The following is a 21559-nucleotide window of genomic DNA, read 5'->3' as shown; positions in this document are numbered from 1 at the left end:
CATGCTACAATTAACTGGGCTAGTAGCTATGTTGCCCACTGCACAAAGCCATCTAGATTGTAGGTTCAACACACTGGTGCCTTAAAAAGATGCGATATGGCAATTATATAAGGATATTTTTGTGTAAATGGTTGAAACAGTGCAGTTTCATTTATTTACACAGAACCACATTTTTGTGTAAATGAATGAAACACGTGAAAATGTATAGGCTTCTGGCTAGGCTTTTTGCCGCCGCCATCATTCACCATACATGTGTGTATATGTATGTATATATATATATATACACACACACATACATGTGTATATATACATGTGTGTGTGTGAAAACTCAAGAAAAAAAAAAGCTGCCCGCGCACGGTGAATGGGGAGGGGTATAGATGCGTCTGCCCTTATCCTTCGATGGGGAGATACGGGTGTCTTTGTCATTCACGAGAACAATTGCGTTAGTTCCAGAGCCCACAAAGGTTGTTAGTTTACATTCATCTGTACTTATGGTTACGTTTCGGCGTCATTTTTGTCTAAACAACATGTTAGGTGTCGAGTGGTAAACGTTAGTTCGCTCTCATCCTGTGTATGTTGTTTTCGTGCATCATTTATGCGTGAGCAGTGCCCTGCACGTTTTGATCTGCTTGCCATTTTTAGAGTTACATTCCAAGTTGTTGCTATTATCATTGCTTCGCCCTTGCGCCCTTGCCGCGAAACACTTTTTTTTTTGTTCCACACTTCTGGTGTTTGTTAGACTGAACCATGCATAGATTAAAGACAAAAGGCGTAGCCACACTAGATGCATGTTTTATTGTAACAAGCTTTTTTTTATTTTTTACAATGTCACGATGCTCTGGACAATGAGGGCATTAAGGCACATTGACACTCCCTTGTACAATCATGTGACCATTTTTTTAAACACTCATTCAAGTATGAAACACTGAGCTTTGAAACATTCGCACACAACACTGCCTCTCCGAAATTCCATTGTGGCAAAGTGTAAAGCTAAATAAATTACGCTTTCTCCATTAACCAGAACACCTTGTATGGGTTAGGAAGATTCATCGGCAAGAAACTTCAACAACTAGCTTCCCTGAATGGGAAGCCGTCAGCTGGCGAGCAGGCTTAATAAAACTCTCTATGGCATTACGCCAAAAACATGTCCTCTACACCTCTACCTCATCAAAGCATGCTTACGTATAAAAAAAAAAAAAGTACATGCCGCTACTTTCAGGTTTTAACTCTCTTTCTCTCCTTTCTAAACAATGAGCTATATATTTACACGCAGCTTGCCTCTTGCAGTGGTACACATTTATATAAAGATGAGCAGCCTCGCACACAAATGACAGCAGTTAAAAAAAAAAAGAAGAAAGTTCTTCGTGGCATCTCTTGCCAACGCATACATTTACGCACAAAGACTAGAATGTCCACACAAATTTTTCACAGTTGGCAGCTTCGGGCAACGATGCTTCGAGGCCCTCCATGTCAATACCTGGGCAGAGAAATTTGAGCAAGGTTGAACAAAGAGACACGATAAATAAAACAAAAAATTCACTAATTACGATACTGCATAATGTGAATTATTATGAGCGCTACTGTTAAGGTGTTCTGGTATTGCAATAAATTGAGCAATACGCATATATCAAGGCAGCGCAGCCAGTGGCAAATATAGAATGCTCAGTTTTTGAGGCAGCGTAACTTGTGTGAACCTGGGATGGCCAACTTCAGCTGCCGCTGGCTGATTGAAACGCTGTGTTGGAATATAAAGGACCCTTGAATCTTTCATTAACATGCCTATTGAAATCGATGTTTTCGACCGTCAATTTTATGTTGAATTTGTTTCTCGTGTACCTGGCACTTTCTACTAGTTAGTCCAGCCACTCAACTTTCAGAATCAATTTGAATTGGCCCGTTTTGGCAACATGGGGACATTTGTGCAAACCAATGTGCATGTGTTGCTGAGAAAATGCACTTGGCTGGCGAACTTGACAGAAGTGCGTGCCCCTCGTAGTTACGTGACCGTAACATCGAAGTTTTCTAATTAAAAGAATCTTTGCGAATCAAATATCAAACTAAGGTGTCAGCTTTGCCGTCTGACAGTGCTGAGCAGTAATAATTACCAGAAAGTTATGCTAGCTATTCAAATGGGTGCGCCGTAAAAACACATAGCACTTTAAACTGTCTTGCACCCGCACCTAAATCAAATAAAGACACGTTTAGAGTTCGAGGATCACAGCACCTCAGCTTCAAGTTTTATGGTGACGATATTAAGCGTCAGCCTGGAACATTTGCAACTGTTAATGTTTTTTTTTATTGTTGTTTACGGCCTCAAGTTGTCTCCTACGCCGCAAGTGTAGCTACACTGGTTGCATGCGAGATCTTCGCGTCACTGGGGTGCATTGTGCTGGCACCAGCGGCAGAGTTTCTCCTCACGAAAAGAAGGTACCCAAAGCACATCTTAGCTTTGACTACGGAGCAGCATGCAACATTTTAGAACTGCTCGCAATATCGTTCTTTTTAATATAATGTGCAAAAAAAAAAGAATGCTTGGATGCAAATATTCGAATGCCAACATATGCAGAGTGAGGCGGCTCATGAAAAGAGGTGACACTAGACGAAATAGCGAAGTTCATTCGACATCTGATTTATAGCAGGATTATTCACATCACGAGCATCCATCTATATCAGAACACCTGCAGGCTGTAATTGCAAAAAACAAAAGTTTGCTGAGAAAAGTGTACGAGTTCACTTGTCCCACGAAAAACCAAGAAATGCTTCACCGCATGGCACAAGCAATGAAGCGGCAGCTCGGTTTCAATTTTCCTTGAGGCATCCTCACTGACTGCAGATAAAAATCGAGGCATCATTTCATCAGCTGGAGCTTTGCAAGCTTCGAATGCTTCCCAAAACCAGTCGTGCACCATAGCAGCTCTCAGTCTGGACCACACACCAAAGATAAACTGCACGGTCATCACCTGATTGATTTTGAGATCTGGCTTCTTTGAAGCACTATATTCAGCCACCAACCTTGCTGAAAGTCTACATTCTAAGGGCACACTGCATCCTCTCTTTGTGACCAGAACTGATCTTGTGATAAGCAAGTTCATAGCAAGGACAACAAGGAACCACTTGTAGAGCGCCTCTTCCACCTTCTTATATGGACCTAGTCGAACACGTTCGCACCCACTGACAAATTTGTTCAAGATACAGTGACGGTCATCATCATCATCAGCCTGACTACGCCCACTGCAGGACAAAAGCAAGCCTCTCTCATGTTCTGCCGGTCAACTCGGTCCTGTGCTTGCTGCTGCCGCTTTCTACCTGCAAACTTCCTTTATACCCCGAACTTTCTGCCTCTCCCTCACCCGCTTGCCTTCTCTTGGAATCCAGTCTGTGATCCTTGATGACCAGCGGTTATCTCACCTTCGCGCAACGTGTCCTGCCCATGATCATTTCTTCTCCTTAATTTCGACTATAATGTCCTTACCGTAAGGAAACATATGGACTTGATGTCCATTTGTTTTCTGACCCACTCTGCTCTTTTCTTGTCCCTTAGTGTTACCTATCATTTTCCTTTCCATTGGTCACAGCATAGTCCTCAAGTTGAACCCTCTTTGTAATCCTCTAGGTTTCTGCTGTGTAGGCAAGTACCAGTATGATACTGCTGTCATACACCTTCTTGAGGGATAATGCAATCTACCACGCGGTGATGGCATATGACCTTAAAAGACTGGTCATTATGCTGGCATACATGCAGTGCAAATGTGCCATTGTGTTCGGCAACAGGAAAAGAACTTCCACGTTTGAAAGCTTAGGCATGGAATGGTGGGTACTACCACTTAGTATCTACGATGAGTGCCACCCTCCTCCTAGATCACTTCATTCCTTGGTCAAAATCCAACAACCAATCCTGACAACGTTCTCGTGGCACGCAATAATGTGTGCCATGACAAACGCAGGTAACTTGTTGCTCCCGTCCATGTCGGCACACAAGAACACAGTGAGATGCAGCTTGCTGTTTCGCCACACTTAACATCGAGTTCCCTTTTAGCGCAAGTGCCTAAAACAGCAAATTCTGAAAAAAAAAAAAAAAAAAGGAGAGCCCCGTTTTGTCGTTGTTGTACATGTCGGCGTCAGTGTAATCGTCGAGGATGCGGGGCAACGTTCCTTCAATACGCTTCTGCATGGTCTCTTTGTAAAGTGAAGCTTCCTTGCCAGTGACTGCTTTGTATACGATTGCATGCCTCTTTGAAGCACTACCGTATATACTCGTGTAAGGGCCGCCCTCGTGTAAGGGCCGCACCCCAACTTTGAAAGCGGATATTTCGAAAAAAAAAAAAACAAAAGTTCAAAATGTCCCGCCAGAAAAGTGTAGTTAGTTCATTTACAGCCAGATGGCGCTGCACGCTTTTCCGCTTTTATTCTACTTCCGCCGACGCGCCGACCACGCTGTTGACAGCGCGCCGCCATATTTGCCTTGTGCGGCCTCTTTGTTGGCATCGTTCCTAGCATCGTGTCGATACGTTGGCAGCGCGACTTCAGATCGGTGTCGTCGGTGTCACTTTGTTGGTTGTAGTGAACCCTGCAGAAGCCAGCGCACGTGACGGACGATGGGCCGGCATCTGAGATCATTCACTGCAGCATTTAAGCTGCAAGTGATTGACTATGCCGAGGAGCACGGGAAGCGGGAAGCTGGACGAAAGTACGACGTCGATGAGAAGCGCGTGCGTTACTGGATGAATCAGAAAGATGCCCTCGCCGCTACTAACAGGAGCCGAAAGGCGTTTCGCGGGAAAAAGTGCAAGTACCCGCAACTCGAAAGCGAGCTCGTCAACTACGTCGTCGACACACGAAGGGACGGCTACGCCGTATCGACTGACATGATACGCGTCAAAGCCCTCAGCATCGCTCGCCACATGGAAATACCCCCGGCACAATTCAAGGCAAGTCGGGGCTGGGCTACGCGGTTTATGAACCGTAACCAGCTTTCTATTCGGCGCCGAACGACGATTTGCCAAAAACTGCCGCGCGAGTACGAAGACCACGTCATTAAGTTTCATCGCTTCGTGAATGCTCTCAGGAGGGAGCATGAATACGACCTGTCCCAAATTGGGAATGCGGACCAGACACCTGTGTGGTTCGATGCACCGGAAAGCACCACAGTGGATTTAAAAGGTGCGAAAAGTGTGTCTGTGCGCACGACTGGTGCAGAACGCCAAAGGTGCACTGTGATGTTGTGCATCACGGCAGACGGCAGGAGGCTTCCGCCGTACGTCGTATTTAAAAGGAAGACTCTCCCAAAAGAGAAGTTCCCTCAGGGAATCGTCGTACGTGCGCAAGAGAAGGGCTGGATGTCCGAGGAACTGGTCGTTGACTGGATTAAGACCGTCTGGGCAAACAGACCTGGAGGGCTGTTACAACGGAAAGCCCTCCTTGTTTTGGACAGCTTTAGGGGCCACTTGACCGACCGCGTCAAGAACCGAGTTGCCGCAACTCGTACGGACTTGGCCGTCATTCCCGGTGGCCTGACGAGTGTGCTGCAGCCGCTCGACGTATGCGTCAACAGACCATTCAAAGTGGAATTTCGCCGATGTTACTCTGAATGGATGGCTGGAGGCGTCCACGAGAAGACCCCTACAGGACGGCTGAAGCGGGCGTCGCTCCAACAGGTGTGTGAATGGATTTTGAATGCGTGGCGTGCCATGTCAGTAGAAGTAGTTGCTAAAAGCTTCAAGGTAACGGGAATTTCGAACTCCATGAACGGCACCGAAGATGACCGTCTCTGGGAAGACGCGGACGCCGAGGCGAGCTCCTCCGAGAACGAGGACAGCGAAATGGAATCCGAATAAAAACATTTCTGGCATGTCATTTGTGACTCTTGCACTCTGCTACTGTTGCATAAACAGTACAGACCTTTGGCCTGTACTGCCTGTACTAAATCGGCCTGATTCGTGTAAGGGCCGCACCTAGCAAAATTTTCGAAAAAAAAGTGCGGCCCTTACACGAGTATATACGGTATATTCAGCCACCAATCTCGCTGAAAGTCAACATTCTAAGGGCGAACTGCATCATCTTTTCATGACCAGAATTGGTCCTGTGATGAGCAAGTTCATAGCAAGGACACCAAGGAACCACTTGTAGAGGGCCTCTTCCACCTCCTTATATGCACCAAGTCGAACACGTTTGCACCCACTGCCTGACGAGCATCTTTCGTTCTCGGATTTCTATGTCGAGCAGATGATTATTTACACTGTTGGTTGTGACAGTTCATATTTCTTCACCAAGTCGCACACCTTTTTACAGTTTTTGTAGTCCTTCAAAGCAGCTCAAATTTTTCGGTTTCTTTTTTTTTTCTTTTCACATATTTTGCATTCCATTACCCTTCGGGACGGACATGTAGCAGTCAGACTTCACTGCTATAGCCGATAATGCGGCATGAAGGCATTGTAGTAAGCTAGTTATTTTACCATACAGAAGGTACAAAACTTGACGGTGCAGCAGATTTTCATTGTTAAAACCTATGTATTGTTAAAGCTATTAACTGTTTAAGTGGTTTCGACAGTATATCCCTACAGTCTTCTACAGCAGTGGGGCTGTATGTCCCGCTGCAGCCAAATACGATGATTGTTTCCAAAGATCACATGTTTTGCATGTAAGCTGTTCATTCAATTGCATAGCCCTATAAGTGCACGACAAATCTGCTCTTACGTATAATGAATACTCACTTTTACAAACACCAGGTCTCGGAGTAACTGTTGCTATGATTTCTGGCAAGGAGGATGGTGCTTTGCGGCAGAGTTTGAGAAAACTGTGTGTCATAAGCTGCTGTGCAGATGGCCTGTATAACAATAAAAAAAAAGGAACACAATCACTGTAAGTACACCTCAAACGCCCTGCATGAAATGCAATCGTGAATGTATTGCAAGTGGCTGAATTACCACTACATGATACACTAATTCATAAATAACCATGCATTTCAGCCCCATTTTCGAAATCTTAATTTGATTTGCATTGTTCTACCATCATAACGAAATTTGCTTGCCGTGATCCTGCATTCATGCAACTGGAAAAGTATGGTAATTTTGAAGTTAAACAAGAAGCTTGAAGAATAATGCCAAATGCATATGCATGTACAAGACTGATGAGTACAGCGTACCCACCTCAGTGTGGGATCCCTCTTCAGACACACGTTGGTCAGGGAAGTGAACTCGTTGCCAAAGAAGTTTGCTTTTGACGTGCTCTCACCACCAGCCTTGCGCATGTCTGAAAGTGAGCCAAAAACTAAGAATACCTTCCCACCTGCCAGTTGTAATAGAATGATCTACAGAAAGGCAAAGTGAATTTAGTAATGCGAAACAAATGAGCGCTTAGAAACAGGGAATTAAACAAGATACACACAAGACAGGTGCTCACCTTTCAACTGAGGCTTATCGGAGCAATACGAATATGTACAACAGAAACCAGCTACAAGGACTATCAAATTTGTGATACAGCCGCCCAATAACAAAGCGTCGCACCACACCATAAACAAGAGATCATGGCCACATACATATGCAGACCCAGTTTACCTAGCATCCAAAGGTAATGTAAATCATCCAAGATGCACTACATGCTTCTCGCTTGTTTTGCATCAAGTATAAACCAACTTGTGCTAACAAATGTTTTGATAAGTTATATTGAAGGGCCATGTAACAGCGATGAAAACAGCGGGAAAATAAGATGGAGTGTGAAAACGAGACTGCGTATTCAATGCATATTAATAAGGTTAATCTCAGATGAGGTAAGCACAGCCAAAGCTAATTAGGTATAGCTGATCATGATATCCCTTCATTTAGCTCATAATCAGCCTAAATAAAGCAAACCAAATCATGTTAAAAAAATTTCATGTCTCCGCATATTTCACTGCAAATGTCATTAAAAGACAATAGTCTTGTGTTTATAGGGAGTGAAAAAACAAACAAACGATTATTTGATGTTCTACGCGAGAAAATCGGTGAATAGGATTCCAAAGGTGCTGTGTAAAACATGAGCGCCATCTGGCAGTAATCTTCAAAAACGAAAGGATGGCCTTCGATATAACGAGCGCGTGGCATGTGCCCGCAATCTTGGAGGCAATCATTTTTAGAATGCATGGCGACGGGTACTAGGCGCCACCACCGTATCGTCTTAGCAAAGCGCAGGAAACACCCACTTTCTCGTGCATAGCATTGCACTCTCAGTGCAGCGTAATAAACGCTACGTTCCTTAGAATTACTTATGCATGCCTTTTATAGTATAAAGAAACATGCCACAGATGTTGACGTGCTGACGTTGTGCCTCAGATACGCGCAACATTTTCTTTTAATTGACGATACGCAGATGTATGAACACCAAAACCAAATCAATAACAGTGGGCACTGCCAATGTGGCTGGATTTTAGCCGTTTCTGGTGACAAACAGACAAGTCTAAAGACTACCGTCTTTAATAAACCAAGTAGAATTCCCCATGAGCCCAGAAAAGCCAAGCCCAGGAAGAGACTATTAACTACTTACTGACTCGACACTAAGTAAGCGTATTTCTCGGGTTAATGGTGTCGTCAAAACACATGGCACACATTATTGTGTCGCTTCCTCATGTGACATGCAACAGTTTTACCTTTTCTTTTAGTTTGTATTTATTGTGCATACTTTCCATTGCAATAAAGCTGCACAGTTTGTCAGCACTTGTGTACTTCTCACCCTCCATTCCATTTTCACATTGTTTTCATTGCAGTAACAATTATCTACCCATTTTTCTTAAAAGCACTCCACCATTCAGTTTTATGTGCGCATGCACTTATGCTGAAAAAAAGAAGGACAAATCATTGTGTAATTGTTTCTTGGTTTGTACTTTTGCCATAGCAGAAGTGGAAGCAGACTTGAGCCTTTTGGAGCATCTTTGTAGCAATAGAGGGAGAGTTTTGGAACAGTTTTGCAGCTTTAAAGGGCATGTTTTTAAGCATACTTCTGCTTACACAACACATAGAACTCTGAGAACAAAAGACAATAATGCCAAGGGAAGTACAGGGGATGGAATTGGAAGTAACTGTAAGGTAAATGTGAATAAAAAGAAGTGGACAAAAAGATAAGCAAGTACCGGCAGTAAATGAACCTGCGACCTTGCATTGCTGTACCACTAAACTGTGGCTTTGGTCATCTCTTTGTACACTTTATAAGGTATATAGTACTTTGAAACGTAGGAAAGTCAGTCAGTGTTGCCAGTATCTATTAAGGTGAGTGTGAAACACTTTTTCTGCCTGTTGGCATTAGCTAGCACGAGATCTCATTACGAGTTGGCAGCTGATGAATAATCCCTCACATACTACCTGAAGGCATCAAGCCTGCCACAGTAAAGCATGGCGTCAGTCCGAAGTGAAGCACGCACAAAGAAAGCACGAACGCATGCATACAACAATAAGACTGCAAACAGACTGGCAATGACGACGTGAGCTGAGTAAGCGACGCGCTGCACGCAAATGCCCATGACTAATCGATTCCGCATCATGGTACATACTGCACTTAATGACGTCAGTCCATTGCAAAGGTTCAATTCACTCCTCAGCACACAGCAGCGGGCATTACTTAGCATGTGGAAACGCCTAACTTGTCACCGGAGGGGCTGTTAGCACTCATAATAAAATTGTGCAAAAAAAAAAAAAAAAAACACAGCTTGGTCACTAGGTGCTTATTTTTAAATATAACGACCACTTTTCGTGGTACTTTTGAGTTTGTTATAAACGGGTTCTGCTGTAGTAGAGCCTTGAGAAAACTTTTGGTGATGGATGAACTTTGGTAATACCTTGGCTTGCGGGCCCATCGCAGACAACGGAGTTGGACAGCTTTGGCACGCAGCCCTGGATCTTGGCCAGCAGCACTTGTGTGGGCTCCATGTCTGCGAAGGGAGCCACGCCATTGGCCAGCTCCAGAGCAGTCACGCCCACGCTGTAGATGTCAGACTTGAAGTTGTACCCCATCAGGTTCTGTGGCGTGCATGCAACCGGTGCAGCTCTGAGCCCCATTGCCACGAGAGCAGGTGCAAAATCCACTTCAAGTTTTTCTAACTAAAATTATTTGGTACTCTTCCACAAGTAGTTGAGCAAGCTTCGAGCAAAAATATTCCTGCCGCAAAATTACAGTGAAATGCAGCTGACTTTCACACACTTGATATGTTTTTCTTTGTTACCCATAATTTTTCAGTGACCTCATAAAATTTCCAAAACTAACTTACCGTACTTACTTGCATAATGAACCCACATTTTTATAGAAACGTTGACACCAATTTGGGGGGAGGGTTCATTACGCGGGAGTTGTAGCAGCGAAAAGTTTGCATGGCGGTTTTGCTTGTTTTGTTCCGCGAAATGTGCAATGAATTGTTTTTGTAGCCCGTAGCTCTTGTTTTCACCCGTAACAAACGCGCAGGGATCGACGCCGAAGTGTCGTCCAGCCGGTCGGTTCCCTCCAGCGCATGTTCGACCAACTTAGAGTTTAGAACCAGTTGTGCAGCTAGCGTGCCAGCCCATTCGCACTACGCAGCCTGTGTTCAACTAAGTTCACTTTGACAAACCCCACAACAAAAATGCAGCGTCAGATGGCGGCGCACAAACATTGTGAGTGCACGGCGCACCAAAGCGCAGTGGGCAGCTTTGCATGACCTCCAAGATGGTGGGCGCATGGCGAGTGTCTACGCCGCCTGCCTGCCATCTCGGAGGCCATGCGCTTTGTTTTTTGCTTGGTTTTTGTGCCGCTGTGCTTGCATGTCGCTATAAGCAAAGAGATTCCTCCAGCATTTGACAGATGGCGTTCTGCCACAAAAGCCGCGACTTTTAAATTTTGATTGACATCGTCTGAGCCTCCCTGCTCGCAACTGTTTAGCATATAATTTGACACAAATGTTAAACTATAATTTGACCTTTATTGGATCGTTATTTTGTGATATAATGGCTTGATTTAACATTGTTTCGATTGCCTATGGCACCAATATCACACCGAAATGAAATAAACAGATAAATTCAAAGCATATTTTTTCAAGAACCAAGGTTCATTAAGGGAGTAGATTCATTATGGGAGTAAATACGGTACTATCTTTAGAACAGTGTAAATTCATCCTTGTTGGTAGTAAACATACCTCAAGTGAATTGCAAAACACATGGATAGAGGGAGACTGCTGCACATGCACGGATTAATACCAACTGCTCAAACTGATAGTAAAAATCGGGGTAACCTCAGAAAACCTGCCATATCTGTGAGAGCGTTAATAGCAAATTCTCTGGAAAACTGTTGTCAAAGCTGTGCAGCAGTGTTTCCTAGACCCTCTTACCAATTCCACATTCGGTCGGTTGGGCCATTCTGTCCTGTCCTGTGGAATCCAGATTAACAAGTTTTTATAGTAAGAAAACTGCAAGTGAAACATGGTAACATTTGGCTTTGGTACAACGATTGCCTGCTGGCACACGCATTTGAAAGCCGATTGGTATTCCAAAGCTTGCTTTCAACTAGCCGAATGCTGGATGGCAAGAACCTAGCAGGACAAAATTCACCTGGCTATGGCAGTTCAGGTTTAAGACTGTCTCGAGATTCACATACTGTGGCAAAAGGGTTATGCCACCATCTCTGAGGCCATGGCCATGCGGTAGAATCATGTTATCAGTGCACTTAGCAAACATAGAATGCTTGCACAGATGTTCACGTTTTGTTTATCGATGTTTCTTTCATTAACCTCACTACGCCTATCGCAGAGCAAAAGCCTCTCCCATGTTTCCCCAGTTCACCTGGCCCTGTGCTTTCTGCAGTTTTTTGAGCACTGCAAACTTCATCTCATTTACCCACCTAACCTTCTGCCTTTCTTTTTTTGCACCCGTGCCTTATCTCGAGATCCAGTTCGTTACTCTTAATGATGAGCGTCATGGGCACTGGCAGGATTATCTTGGGTGGTGCAACACGGTGTTGCAACGTGGTGGGAAAAGGGGGAGTGCTATTGTGGCTTTGGGTGGGGTTCAAGCATTGTCGTAGTTTGGGGGAGTGCACCCCCTTTCACCCCCTTCATCAGCACCGATGATCAGCGGTTATCTCGAGTACCCGCTACACGCTTTGCCAGCACTAGTGTACCATGCCATAAGCCACTCTAGGTGCCTCATTTACAATAGACTTTTGTAAAGTAAGATGGAACCTAAAGGGACCAAGAAAATGTGTTCCATTTATTGGGAGTTTCGCTTACTGAGAGATCAACAAGGGTGGAGAATCCAAGCATAAAACCAATCGTGCTGAAGGCAGTTCTTCTTAAGCAGTAGTTCCGTTTAGGAGATTTCAGTTTACTGAGAGTCTACTGTATCAAAACTGGTTTCACCAACCTTGGGTCTTGCTCGCAGTTGAAATCCCACACGCAGAAATGCTTAGGCAATAAGAAAGTGCCTTTACCTGCTCTAGGACTTCAGGGCTTAGCCAGCTGAGGTTGTGGATGGCATGCTGTGGAAAGGTGTGTATCTTTGGACGCCACCGGCCACTCTCTATAACACTACAGCAGTAGCGAAAGCCCGACAGCATCACTTTGCCCTTGCTTGACAGAAGTAAGTGGCTTGCCTTCACACTCCTGCGGGAAGCAATAGGCGTGTCGCAAAGAGCAGCACTGCCAGCAGGTTTCAAATATGCTTGTGACAGATGTTCTGCAACAATAGATGCCTTCGAGCGGGAGAGCACAAAAGTGCACTTCCCGCCTCATAACTCTACTGAGGCACAACGGCGCAAATAAAAAAAAAAAGCAAATCATACTAATGTAATCAGCTACAATACACAAGATTTACCATTATAACTGGAGGTACTGATTGACCATGTGCATTTACACGTCACAGTTGTGGGTCATCGGTAATGTACTAGGAGGAAACGATTACAATGGTCAACTATTGCTTTCCATTTCCTTACGTGAATCTTCTTGTTTACAGTGGACTCCCATTGAACGAAACTCGGTTAAACAGAAAAGCCGCATAAACGGAACTATCTAGGCATATTTGGTTGGTCTCCTATATATTTAACAAGAAAAAGTTTCGGGTAATCGGGACATTTTTCTTAGCTTACATCGGTTAAATGAAACTAAAACGGACAAAATCTATGAACGACGGAAGTGGCCACGGCAGTTTAGCAACCATGAAACAATAGCCAAAGCTAGCCTAGTCAAGCCAATCCAGCGATTGCACATGTTCGCGCACGCAGAGAAGCAATCGACGTCTTGTTGTGAACTTGAGAGGAGTCAGCCTTGAGGAACCTATAGCTGAAGTTCAAGATGAGGACCTGTGCTCAAGTGGTAATAAAATGGTGTGTGATCCCGAGCCCATTTCAGTGGCTGACAGTGCAGAGAGAGATGCCGTCATCCTGTTTTTGCACTACTACACGATGGTGGCACAGTTCCTGCCCAGCCTTTCAGCAATGCACTCTTACTAATGTGAGAAAGTGCTTGAACAAGGCCAAGCAAATTGTTTTAGTGGCTGACAGTGCAGAGAGAGATGCTGTCATCCTGTTTTTGCGCTACTACACGATGGTGGCACAGTTCCTGCCCAGCCTTTCAGCAATGCACTCTTACTAATGTGAGAAAGTGCTTGAACAAGGCCAAGCAAATTGTTATCACCTCCTTTTTTCTGAGTCAGCAATATTAGCAACATTTTTCTTTCTAATCAACTATAATAATATTGCATACATCAAAATGTTTCTGTTCCGTCAGCCACAGATGGTGTTTTTGAAATAAAGCCATATTTCATTCATTTTGTGGGCTTTGCTTAAATGAAACTTCTCATAAATGGAACAAATTTTCTTGCCCCTTCAAGTTCCGTTTAAGGGGAGTCCACTAATTTGGCAGCCGTAAAACGCAATGTGATCGTAATTTGGTTAAACACTTCAAACACATTGTATGCGCAAAAACTGTATGCACAACATACATGCGAAGAGATTGTGCCTTGCAGGAACAGATGACTTAAGTAATAATACCTGGAGTACTGTGCCCCAAAGTCACGATATGAGAAATGTCGTACTGCAGAGCTCTGAAAATTTCTACCATCTGGTGTTTTCTAATGCGCACCGACATCACACAGTACATGGATCTCTACCATATCACCTCCACCAAAAGGTGACCGCCACGATGGGGTTGAACCCGCAACTTTCGGGTTAGCAGCCGAGCACCGCAGCCACCGATCCACTGAGCTGGACACGACTTAAATGAAAAGGTGTAACTGCATAGGATGACTTGTAGTGAGCTTGTGCGTATATTCAAGCACTTTGAATATTCAAACGAACATTACAGTATACCAGTTCACTTCGATTCAAACTTAAATTATCAGAAAACTCGAAATATTAGAAATGAACTAATAGATGTATATTAATGTGACCTCCTTGTAAATGCGGTTTCACTGCAGTGGCAGGGTGCTATACTGTAAATACACATATCCAAAAAAAAAAAAGCCCACTGCCACAAAGCCCCGCATCAAAATTAAATAAACATATTACCCTCACACCGATTGATAATTTTTTTAGGTTAAAGGCTTGTTATACCAGGTTATATGCTCTAAGTATAGTAAATTTTACAATGTAATATATTCTACAGATTACTATTCGAAAGTTGCTTTCTCTTTTTTTGAGCCAAAAGAATAACATTTGCACCTACATTGTTTTAATTAAAATAAAATTAAAAAAAGATTATGTGCAGGTTAGTTAGGTCGTGACAAATATGCTAATTAATCTTTATAGTATGCAATATATAAAATTTAAATTTGATTTGAAACTATTTGACCAAGCCACTATTCGCTTCGAATTCACATTGAACCCAAAATTTACTATTGCGCACGCCTAATTTATAAGTGTTCTTGATCGCAAATATTGCTGCTGTTATATTGATAAAGAACAGCTGCAGCAGCCTTGCTGCATGAAAGAGAAAGACAATGATGGTTGCTGGTTGTTGATGAACGAGCGCCATCTTGTTCTCTGCATCGCATATAGTTTAATAAATAAGTTACTCATAATGTGATTGGTGGAAGTGCTGGGTAGCGATCCCAGTACCTCTAGCTAAACTAAATAGATGGCATCAACAGGTTTCTTTGCGATTCCTGCTTCACATTTAACAAATACTTTACTATATCCCAAAACAATTTTACTTTGCATGCTATATTGCCGCTTCACCATTGCTCACATAAAAGTGTGGCATTGCTGTGAAGCAATGCCCAGGACACAGCAGTGAAGCTGGTCCACAGGATAAAATTCAAGTAGTGCTTGCAACTGTTACTAACCAGTAAGATACACCGATACAGTACAGGCATTGTGCAAAGGGGCAAATGCTTACCTGTGTATGTAGCCTCTCGTGTGAATGTAGTGAAGTGCTGCTAGTAGGTCCTTCAATATGAAGGCCACTGCATGTTCTGGCAAGCCTGAAGGAAAGTGAGTATTGAGGATATCCCTGACTGACCCTGAAAAGGAACAACAGCAAAGGACAATGTTTTGCACCTCCTCGCTTCTGCTGAAATGCAGTGTCCGCGAGAAAGAACAAAAGAAAAACACGCACTCACCATATGTCAAGAGTGGCATCACAGCCCATAGTTCACTGCCTTTCACTAGTGTGCAAAAATATGGAATAACATTTTCGTGCCTTAGTTGGCGGACCACAAATATTTCATGCTGGAAGTGGGGAGGGAAAAACAACAACAAAAGGAGTGCGACATTAAGCTCTGATAACCCAAAAATCAAAGCTCTTTTGACTGTTTTGCTTGCTTTAAAAGAGACACCAGGCATTTTAAAATAAAATCCATGTTGTCTACCAACGTGATGCGATGACAAGAAAGTGAGCATTGTTGCTTTTGCAAGCGTTGAAGACTGACAAGCCATGTTGTAGTTATAAATATTTACTTTACAGGCTGGTAACTACAAATTTGCATGCTACAGGTAGGAGAAGATCTTGAATTAGTGACAAAACTGCCAGAGGACATCAGTTCATCGGTTATTTTCCTGCTACGGAAAGTGCATACAAAGTCCCGTGTTTAATTCGACGCAACTCTGGCAGCCAGAGTTAACACAGGCTCAGTGCTTTTGAACGTAGTTCTGTCACAACTTATTTCTTAAGCAACAATTCAGGATATCCGGTCATAAGAGAAAGCTTGAGCTTTGTGTAAAACCCCTGTCACAGCACTCACTTGCACTTGCTCGAAGTTCCCACTGCATGCTTCCAAATTTGTTCGTCTCACAGCCAATCGATGACCAGATGGAATGTGCTTAACAAGGGACACCACTGCAGTACTGTAGAGTCCTCTCCCTGAGAAAAAGTTAGGAGTAAATATTGCTGAGAAATGACTGAAACATATGTTGTGAGATTACTACGCAAAAATTTTCATTATCATGCTGGCTACTGAAAAGCTAAGCCTAAAGTACTGATCAAGTCTGAGCACCAGTCTATTGTCGCCCGTCTAAAATAAGATGGTATGAAATGAAAGAAAGAAAGACTGTCACAAAGAAATGTAAGCTTAAAACAGCAAAGCAAGAAGCTGAGATTATATCAATGTGCACATTTGAAAGAAATATTTGATTGCGCATCAGCACCTTGGATTTTAGGTGTAGTGTTACTAAAATTCAATGAGCCAATTTTATTTGGAACTATCCAGTTAAAGCCAATACAATATGGTCAAGTCAAATCAGAAGCACTAGACTGTTCTATTAGTCCTTAGATGCAACTAGCAGCACTTTAGTCCCAGTTGATTGTTGCCACCAGTGCCAACTGTATAAGAACACAGGTTTAACTCTCATTCAAAAAGCATCCAATAAACTTCGTGCGACACGTCAGTAAAACAAGGCGTGGCACCTCCGAACTAAGCATTTCCAAAGTACATAAATGAGTTACGGACACACCACTGCCCTTCTGTGTGCGTTTCAGAAGTGTGCACTGTTTAGCACTCACCGATCACAGAAAGAAGTTCGTAGTTGTCTACACTAGCTTCATACTTGATCATGTCCGGATCCTTCTGCATGAGTGGAATTGCCTCGGACAAATTAGAGGCCTCGGACTAGAGAGAAAGGGTCACAGACAACACAGAGCGTAAGATGCCTTTGACAGAGCCTCGGGTTTCAGTACTTTACGAGTGCAGTTCCTATGCTTGCTACCACAAAATGTTCTTAGAAACCGAGTTGCAGTTCATTGCTAAAACACAATGCAGTTGAGCAATACATAAAAAGAAATGTTGCATCTATCAGGATTACTTCACTACATTCAATGCCTACGTGGCAGATTGTCATCCAACAATGCATTGACACAGCAAGTAAGCAAAAAACTGACCATTGTAACACATAACTAAACTATGCTACCTAGATTTTAAGAAAAGAAGCAGGAGAAAAATTTGGCTAGCTCATAAGCATGCTTTAAAAACAGATGTAAATAAGTAATAATAATAAAAAAAACAGAACGGGCATTAGAAACATACAGGCAGCATGGTGTTTGCTACTAGAGCATTTTGGGCTCTGCATTTGATACAACTTCAATCGTGGAGCTTGACAAGCAAACTGTTAAATTTTCACAATCATTTCAACTATTGCCTTATACAGTAAGAGCAAGAATAACTGACTCGACCAAATGGTAACCACAAAATGCAACAACCCAGCTTGCTAGCACAAACACGCCACTAGTAATGAAAAGCCGCTTCCACGTGTGAAGTTCGTCATCTAGTGCGGACCGCCACAAGTTTGAGACAATTTGCTTTTAGCGTACGTTTCTTGATGAGCTTGGTGCCACTATTTGCTCTACGACCAGCCTCAGAGCTCCTTTTCTTTATCTGCTACTTGACCCTACGTCAGATAAGGCTCAGCACTCACTGACGTGCCAAGTAAAGATGAAGTGTACCACCATTCACGGCCTCTCACTGCAGTTGCCATAAAACTGTTTAGCGACATTAGCACTTGTCGACGAAATCACAGCCGACGAAATCACAGTTTCAGGACATAATGTCAACAAAATGTACAACTGCAGCAACTCACAACTTGCGCAAAGCTCACACTATAGTGAACTAAAACCGACATCCTAGTGGTGTGAACAGGAAGGTTCGGGCATGCCATTCGGCATAGAAAAATCCAGGTGGCGCCACTGCACCCTTCCCTAGTGGCATCTATGCTGCCATCGCTATTGCTGCATTCACTCTTGCACGTTTCATCACGTCAGTAGGAAACTGTTTTAGTTGAGCATCTGCTACAGCTATGTGGACGCAGCCTGCCATTACGATGGCTTGCTGGCTACATGCGCAGAGTCGCTACGGATGGCCAACATGTATTTAATACAGAGGACATGCATGTCGTTCGCTTCGATTAGCTTCAACAGCGCCTGCATGAGAAGACACAGGCAAAGAGATTTTCACTACAGCTTCTTGGAGAACCATGCAAAAATACAAGAGTTAGTAAGCCAGAAGGTCCTTCTCACCACACAGCCTCACGGCAACGGACACTACTAAATCAAGGTGCGTGGAGGCGCGTTTTTTTTGGTTTCGGATCAGGACGTATGGTGTTAAGAGTGTACTATACTAGCGGCACCTCTGTGGCGTCTGCAGTGAAACAGATTTTTTTTGTTTTTTTTAGATGAGTATAGCGGTGTCTAGTACGGGGCGGCTGCCGTACTTCAAGATGCTGAGGAGACACCGACACACCAGAAAAGACACCATCTCACCACTCCAGTGCTGAACTCTGCTCCCCCCCCTACCCTTTCTAAAAACGAAAACAAGAAAGAAAAGTGGAGCGATAAGGATAGGCGCAGCCATGGTCTTTGCGGCGAGGAAACGCATTCTGCCTCAGCCGCTCCATTGCACAGCTCCTCCGTTCGCACCACTAGGATGTTGGTTCTAGTTCACTACAGCTCACACTCTTGATGGGCACAACAATGATGCGCTGTGATGTGTTTCATCCAAGTATAGGTGCAATAGTGTTAACCTGATTATGGCTGTAGTGGCTATGAAATTGTGTTTGGTCAAGACACATTCGAGTTACCTAGCAGTGTGAATTTTCTCGCAGTAAGTAGGGTCACTAATATCCAAGCTTGAAGAACATGTGAACGACTAGAGCATACTGCTTCCTTTTGATGCTTGCTCACATTATTAATAGCAGATTTAATTTAGCCCCAAAAACGTAGGTATATAACAATGAAATGCTCATTTACGCAATACAGGCATTCAGATCACACTGTTTTTGCTAGGACATCAATTTATACTGGCTGCACAAGTAACTATGGCTGCCGAAGTCATCAGGTTATCAGATAAAGATGATAAAACAGCAGAAATTTAAATTAAAGATATGCCTCTTACTTTCTTTTTTTTTTTGTACTTCAGAATGATGGACATGCCATAATGGCAATATCTAACACACACCGAACTGTGTTGCTCAAATGAACACACATAAATGAAAAATGAGCGTTTTGTTGCAAAATGCCCACGATCCATCTACTTCTTGTTTTTCTTTTTATTTCTCACTGTTGCCCTATTGCTGCACCTGGAATTCTTTATGCACAGCTAGACAAACCACTGTTGAAGAAAATGTTTAAGTTGGCCTTTATGTGCTTAGAAATATAGGGGAAAAAATCATGAATGCATCAGAATATGGCCTGTGCTTTGTGTGTGATGCATGTAAAGCAAGTTAGCTACAAGCAATGCATAGATGGATGGCAGCTCTTGAACCTAAACACCGCTTGAAGCAGGCAAGAACTATGGAAAACTGCAAAAAGAAAGAGACCACAAAAACGGGCAAAAAGAGAAGCAGTGCGCAACTTACAAGAACTTAAAGGCGAAGGAGAACAGCAGGCTTGAGCGACACTGAGGCAAACAAGAGAAGGAAGAGATACAGAGTGGGAAACGGGAACGCCACACTAAAACTCAATGCTGCACTCATCATTTGCGTATGTCAACATGTGCTCGAGTTACAGTCCAATATGCTGCACGGTGCCGCAACAATCAAAAGTGGAAAATATATGCCGGAAAACAACAACAACAAAAAAGTGCAAGTATTCAAAGTGAAGGCACTGTTTGATTTGTGGACTACAAGCATAAAACTATGCTTGGCATTTCTGATCGAATGAACCTGCTGCTCAAGTTTTGTGAATGTCAAGGCAACTTCGAGGCATATTCTACAATTGGCTACCAGATAAATTGTTAGAGAATCTAATTGTCTAGAAGAGTACATTCAAGTGCTGATTCTCCTCCTCGTATGATGAATGACCCATCATAAGGAATAAGCAGGAATGTTAAGTGCTCAGCGATTGGCCAAATGCAACAGTGCCGTGAAAGGGTCTACAAAGCAGGCTTTTGAAAGAGGCGCAACTGCATCATGCAAACAAGTTGCAATACAAGAAGGGAAGCCGAGGAGATGTTAAAAGAAGCGTACTCGGTTCTTTAAACGCACACACAAAAGGGTACTGTTTTAAAGCCTTTGCAATTTGCAAACAGTACTACGGCTGTCGAGCAAGATTGGTTTCTTAAGCATAAGCACCGACTACTGTCTAAGTACATAACAGTAAAGACGATCTTTCCTTTATCTACATGCAACACGTAAACTGTTTGGTAGAACCACAATTCGTTTGCTCATAAAACTTTTTTGCCATTTCCAACACGAGTAACTGGCACGCGGAATAAAGTTTCGCGGATTAGCGTACTCGCTTGTGCATAAGAGTCGGTTCAAGCTAAGTAATCGGCAAAGCAGAAGTATGAAAACGCACCAGGTGTTGGTACAGTGACTCGTCATTTGTACCGTTGTCTTCAGCAGATGCGACTTCGTTGCGTGAACGTCTACAACGGCAATCGAACTGTGCAAAGGAGAGAAGAGAATATGATTCAGTAAGAACGTCAGAGATCTTGCCTGAAGGGCTCGACTTACCAGACATGACATCGAACTGCTTCAGAATACAAGCGATTCCCGCGAAGAGAAATTCATATAGCTGAAATATGTAGTTTCCGGCGACGGGCATTTAAGAAACCTTGGAGAGCCGGGCGTTGCGGGAGGAGGGAGGGAAAAAAAAAAAAAAAAAGACCGGCAACGGTTAGGTTGTGAATGAAACCGCACGATTACTCTCTGCTTTCGGGCTACAAACTCGCCGTTTGTGCCTCGCAGAAGAAACATGCACCTGTGATACACACGCACCAGAACACCAACAAGAAAAAAAAAAAATGGCATGATCGCATCCCACCCTGTGCTACCTAGGGGACATTCTTTTCTCCGTCGTCCAGTTCACCACACAGCCGCGCCGAAGCGGATCAACACCACGGCCACTCAAATAAACTTGCGCCGCACAGCTTCACAGCGAAGCAACGCACAAGAATAATATATCTTGCTACACGGAGTTACCACTTACCGAATTCCTTTTTAGTCAAAACACCTACAAAAGAAAAAACAATACCCGAAAAAGAAATGTCAGTGTTGCTACCGCTACCTTTGCAATGCGCTAACGTGTGCTGTTGATCACAAATTTATTCTCGCCGTGAGTGCTTCTCTTAAAACTACTGCAACTAGAGAACAATGATAAACAATTTTTTAAACCTAGGTGTTTAAACATTTGATCGGGCATGTTGGGATG

The 21559-nt window shown here is 43.4% G+C and overlaps 1 protein-coding gene across 6 annotated transcripts; it reads right to left on the bottom strand.

Moving 5' to 3' along the window:
- Positions 1-1337: 1337 nt before the first annotated feature.
- Positions 1338-21425, bottom strand: Stlk (Ste20-like kinase). 6 transcript variants are annotated; one of them, XM_075892969.1, is made up of 13 exons: positions 21183-21345; positions 20863-20962; positions 20705-20791; positions 19765-19805; positions 16922-17027; positions 16164-16282; positions 15543-15651; positions 15320-15443; positions 12418-12589; positions 9803-9983; positions 7146-7248; positions 6711-6823; positions 1338-1477 (listed from the first exon to the last, which is right to left on the bottom strand). In XM_075892969.1, the coding sequence occupies exons 5-13, from the start codon at positions 16989-16991 to the stop codon at positions 1404-1406; spliced, it is 1065 nt and encodes a 354-aa protein (XP_075749084.1). In that variant the 5' UTR covers positions 16992-17027; positions 19765-19805; positions 20705-20791; positions 20863-20962; positions 21183-21345; the 3' UTR covers positions 1338-1403. The 6 variants fall into 6 exon arrangements, with proteins under 6 accessions (XP_075749084.1, XP_037279097.2, XP_075749083.1 ...); XM_037423200.2 differs by lacking the exon at positions 19765-19805 and having other exon boundaries at positions 21338-21425; XM_075892968.1 differs by lacking the exon at positions 19765-19805 and having other exon boundaries at positions 16922-16985; positions 21338-21425.
- Positions 21426-21559: the final 134 nt, after the last annotated feature.

This window comes from Rhipicephalus microplus, chromosome 4 (assembly GCF_043290135.1).
Source record: "Rhipicephalus microplus isolate Deutch F79 chromosome 4, USDA_Rmic, whole genome shotgun sequence".
NCBI lineage: Eukaryota > Metazoa > Arthropoda > Arachnida > Ixodida > Ixodidae > Rhipicephalus > Rhipicephalus microplus.
This window is presented reverse-complemented; position numbering and strand designations above follow the sequence as displayed.

Excerpts from the sequence above, each read along its gene's own strand:
- Stlk (XM_037423200.2), bottom strand. Across the intron at positions 9,984-12,417 it reads GCCCTGAAGTCCTAGAGCAG|AACCTGATGGGGTACAACTT; the intron begins GTAAAGGCACTT and ends TGCACGCCACAG. Across the intron at positions 6,824-7,145 it reads AAGAGGGATCCCACACTGAG|GCCATCTGCACAGCAGCTTA; the intron begins GTGGGTACGCTG and ends ATTGTTATACAG.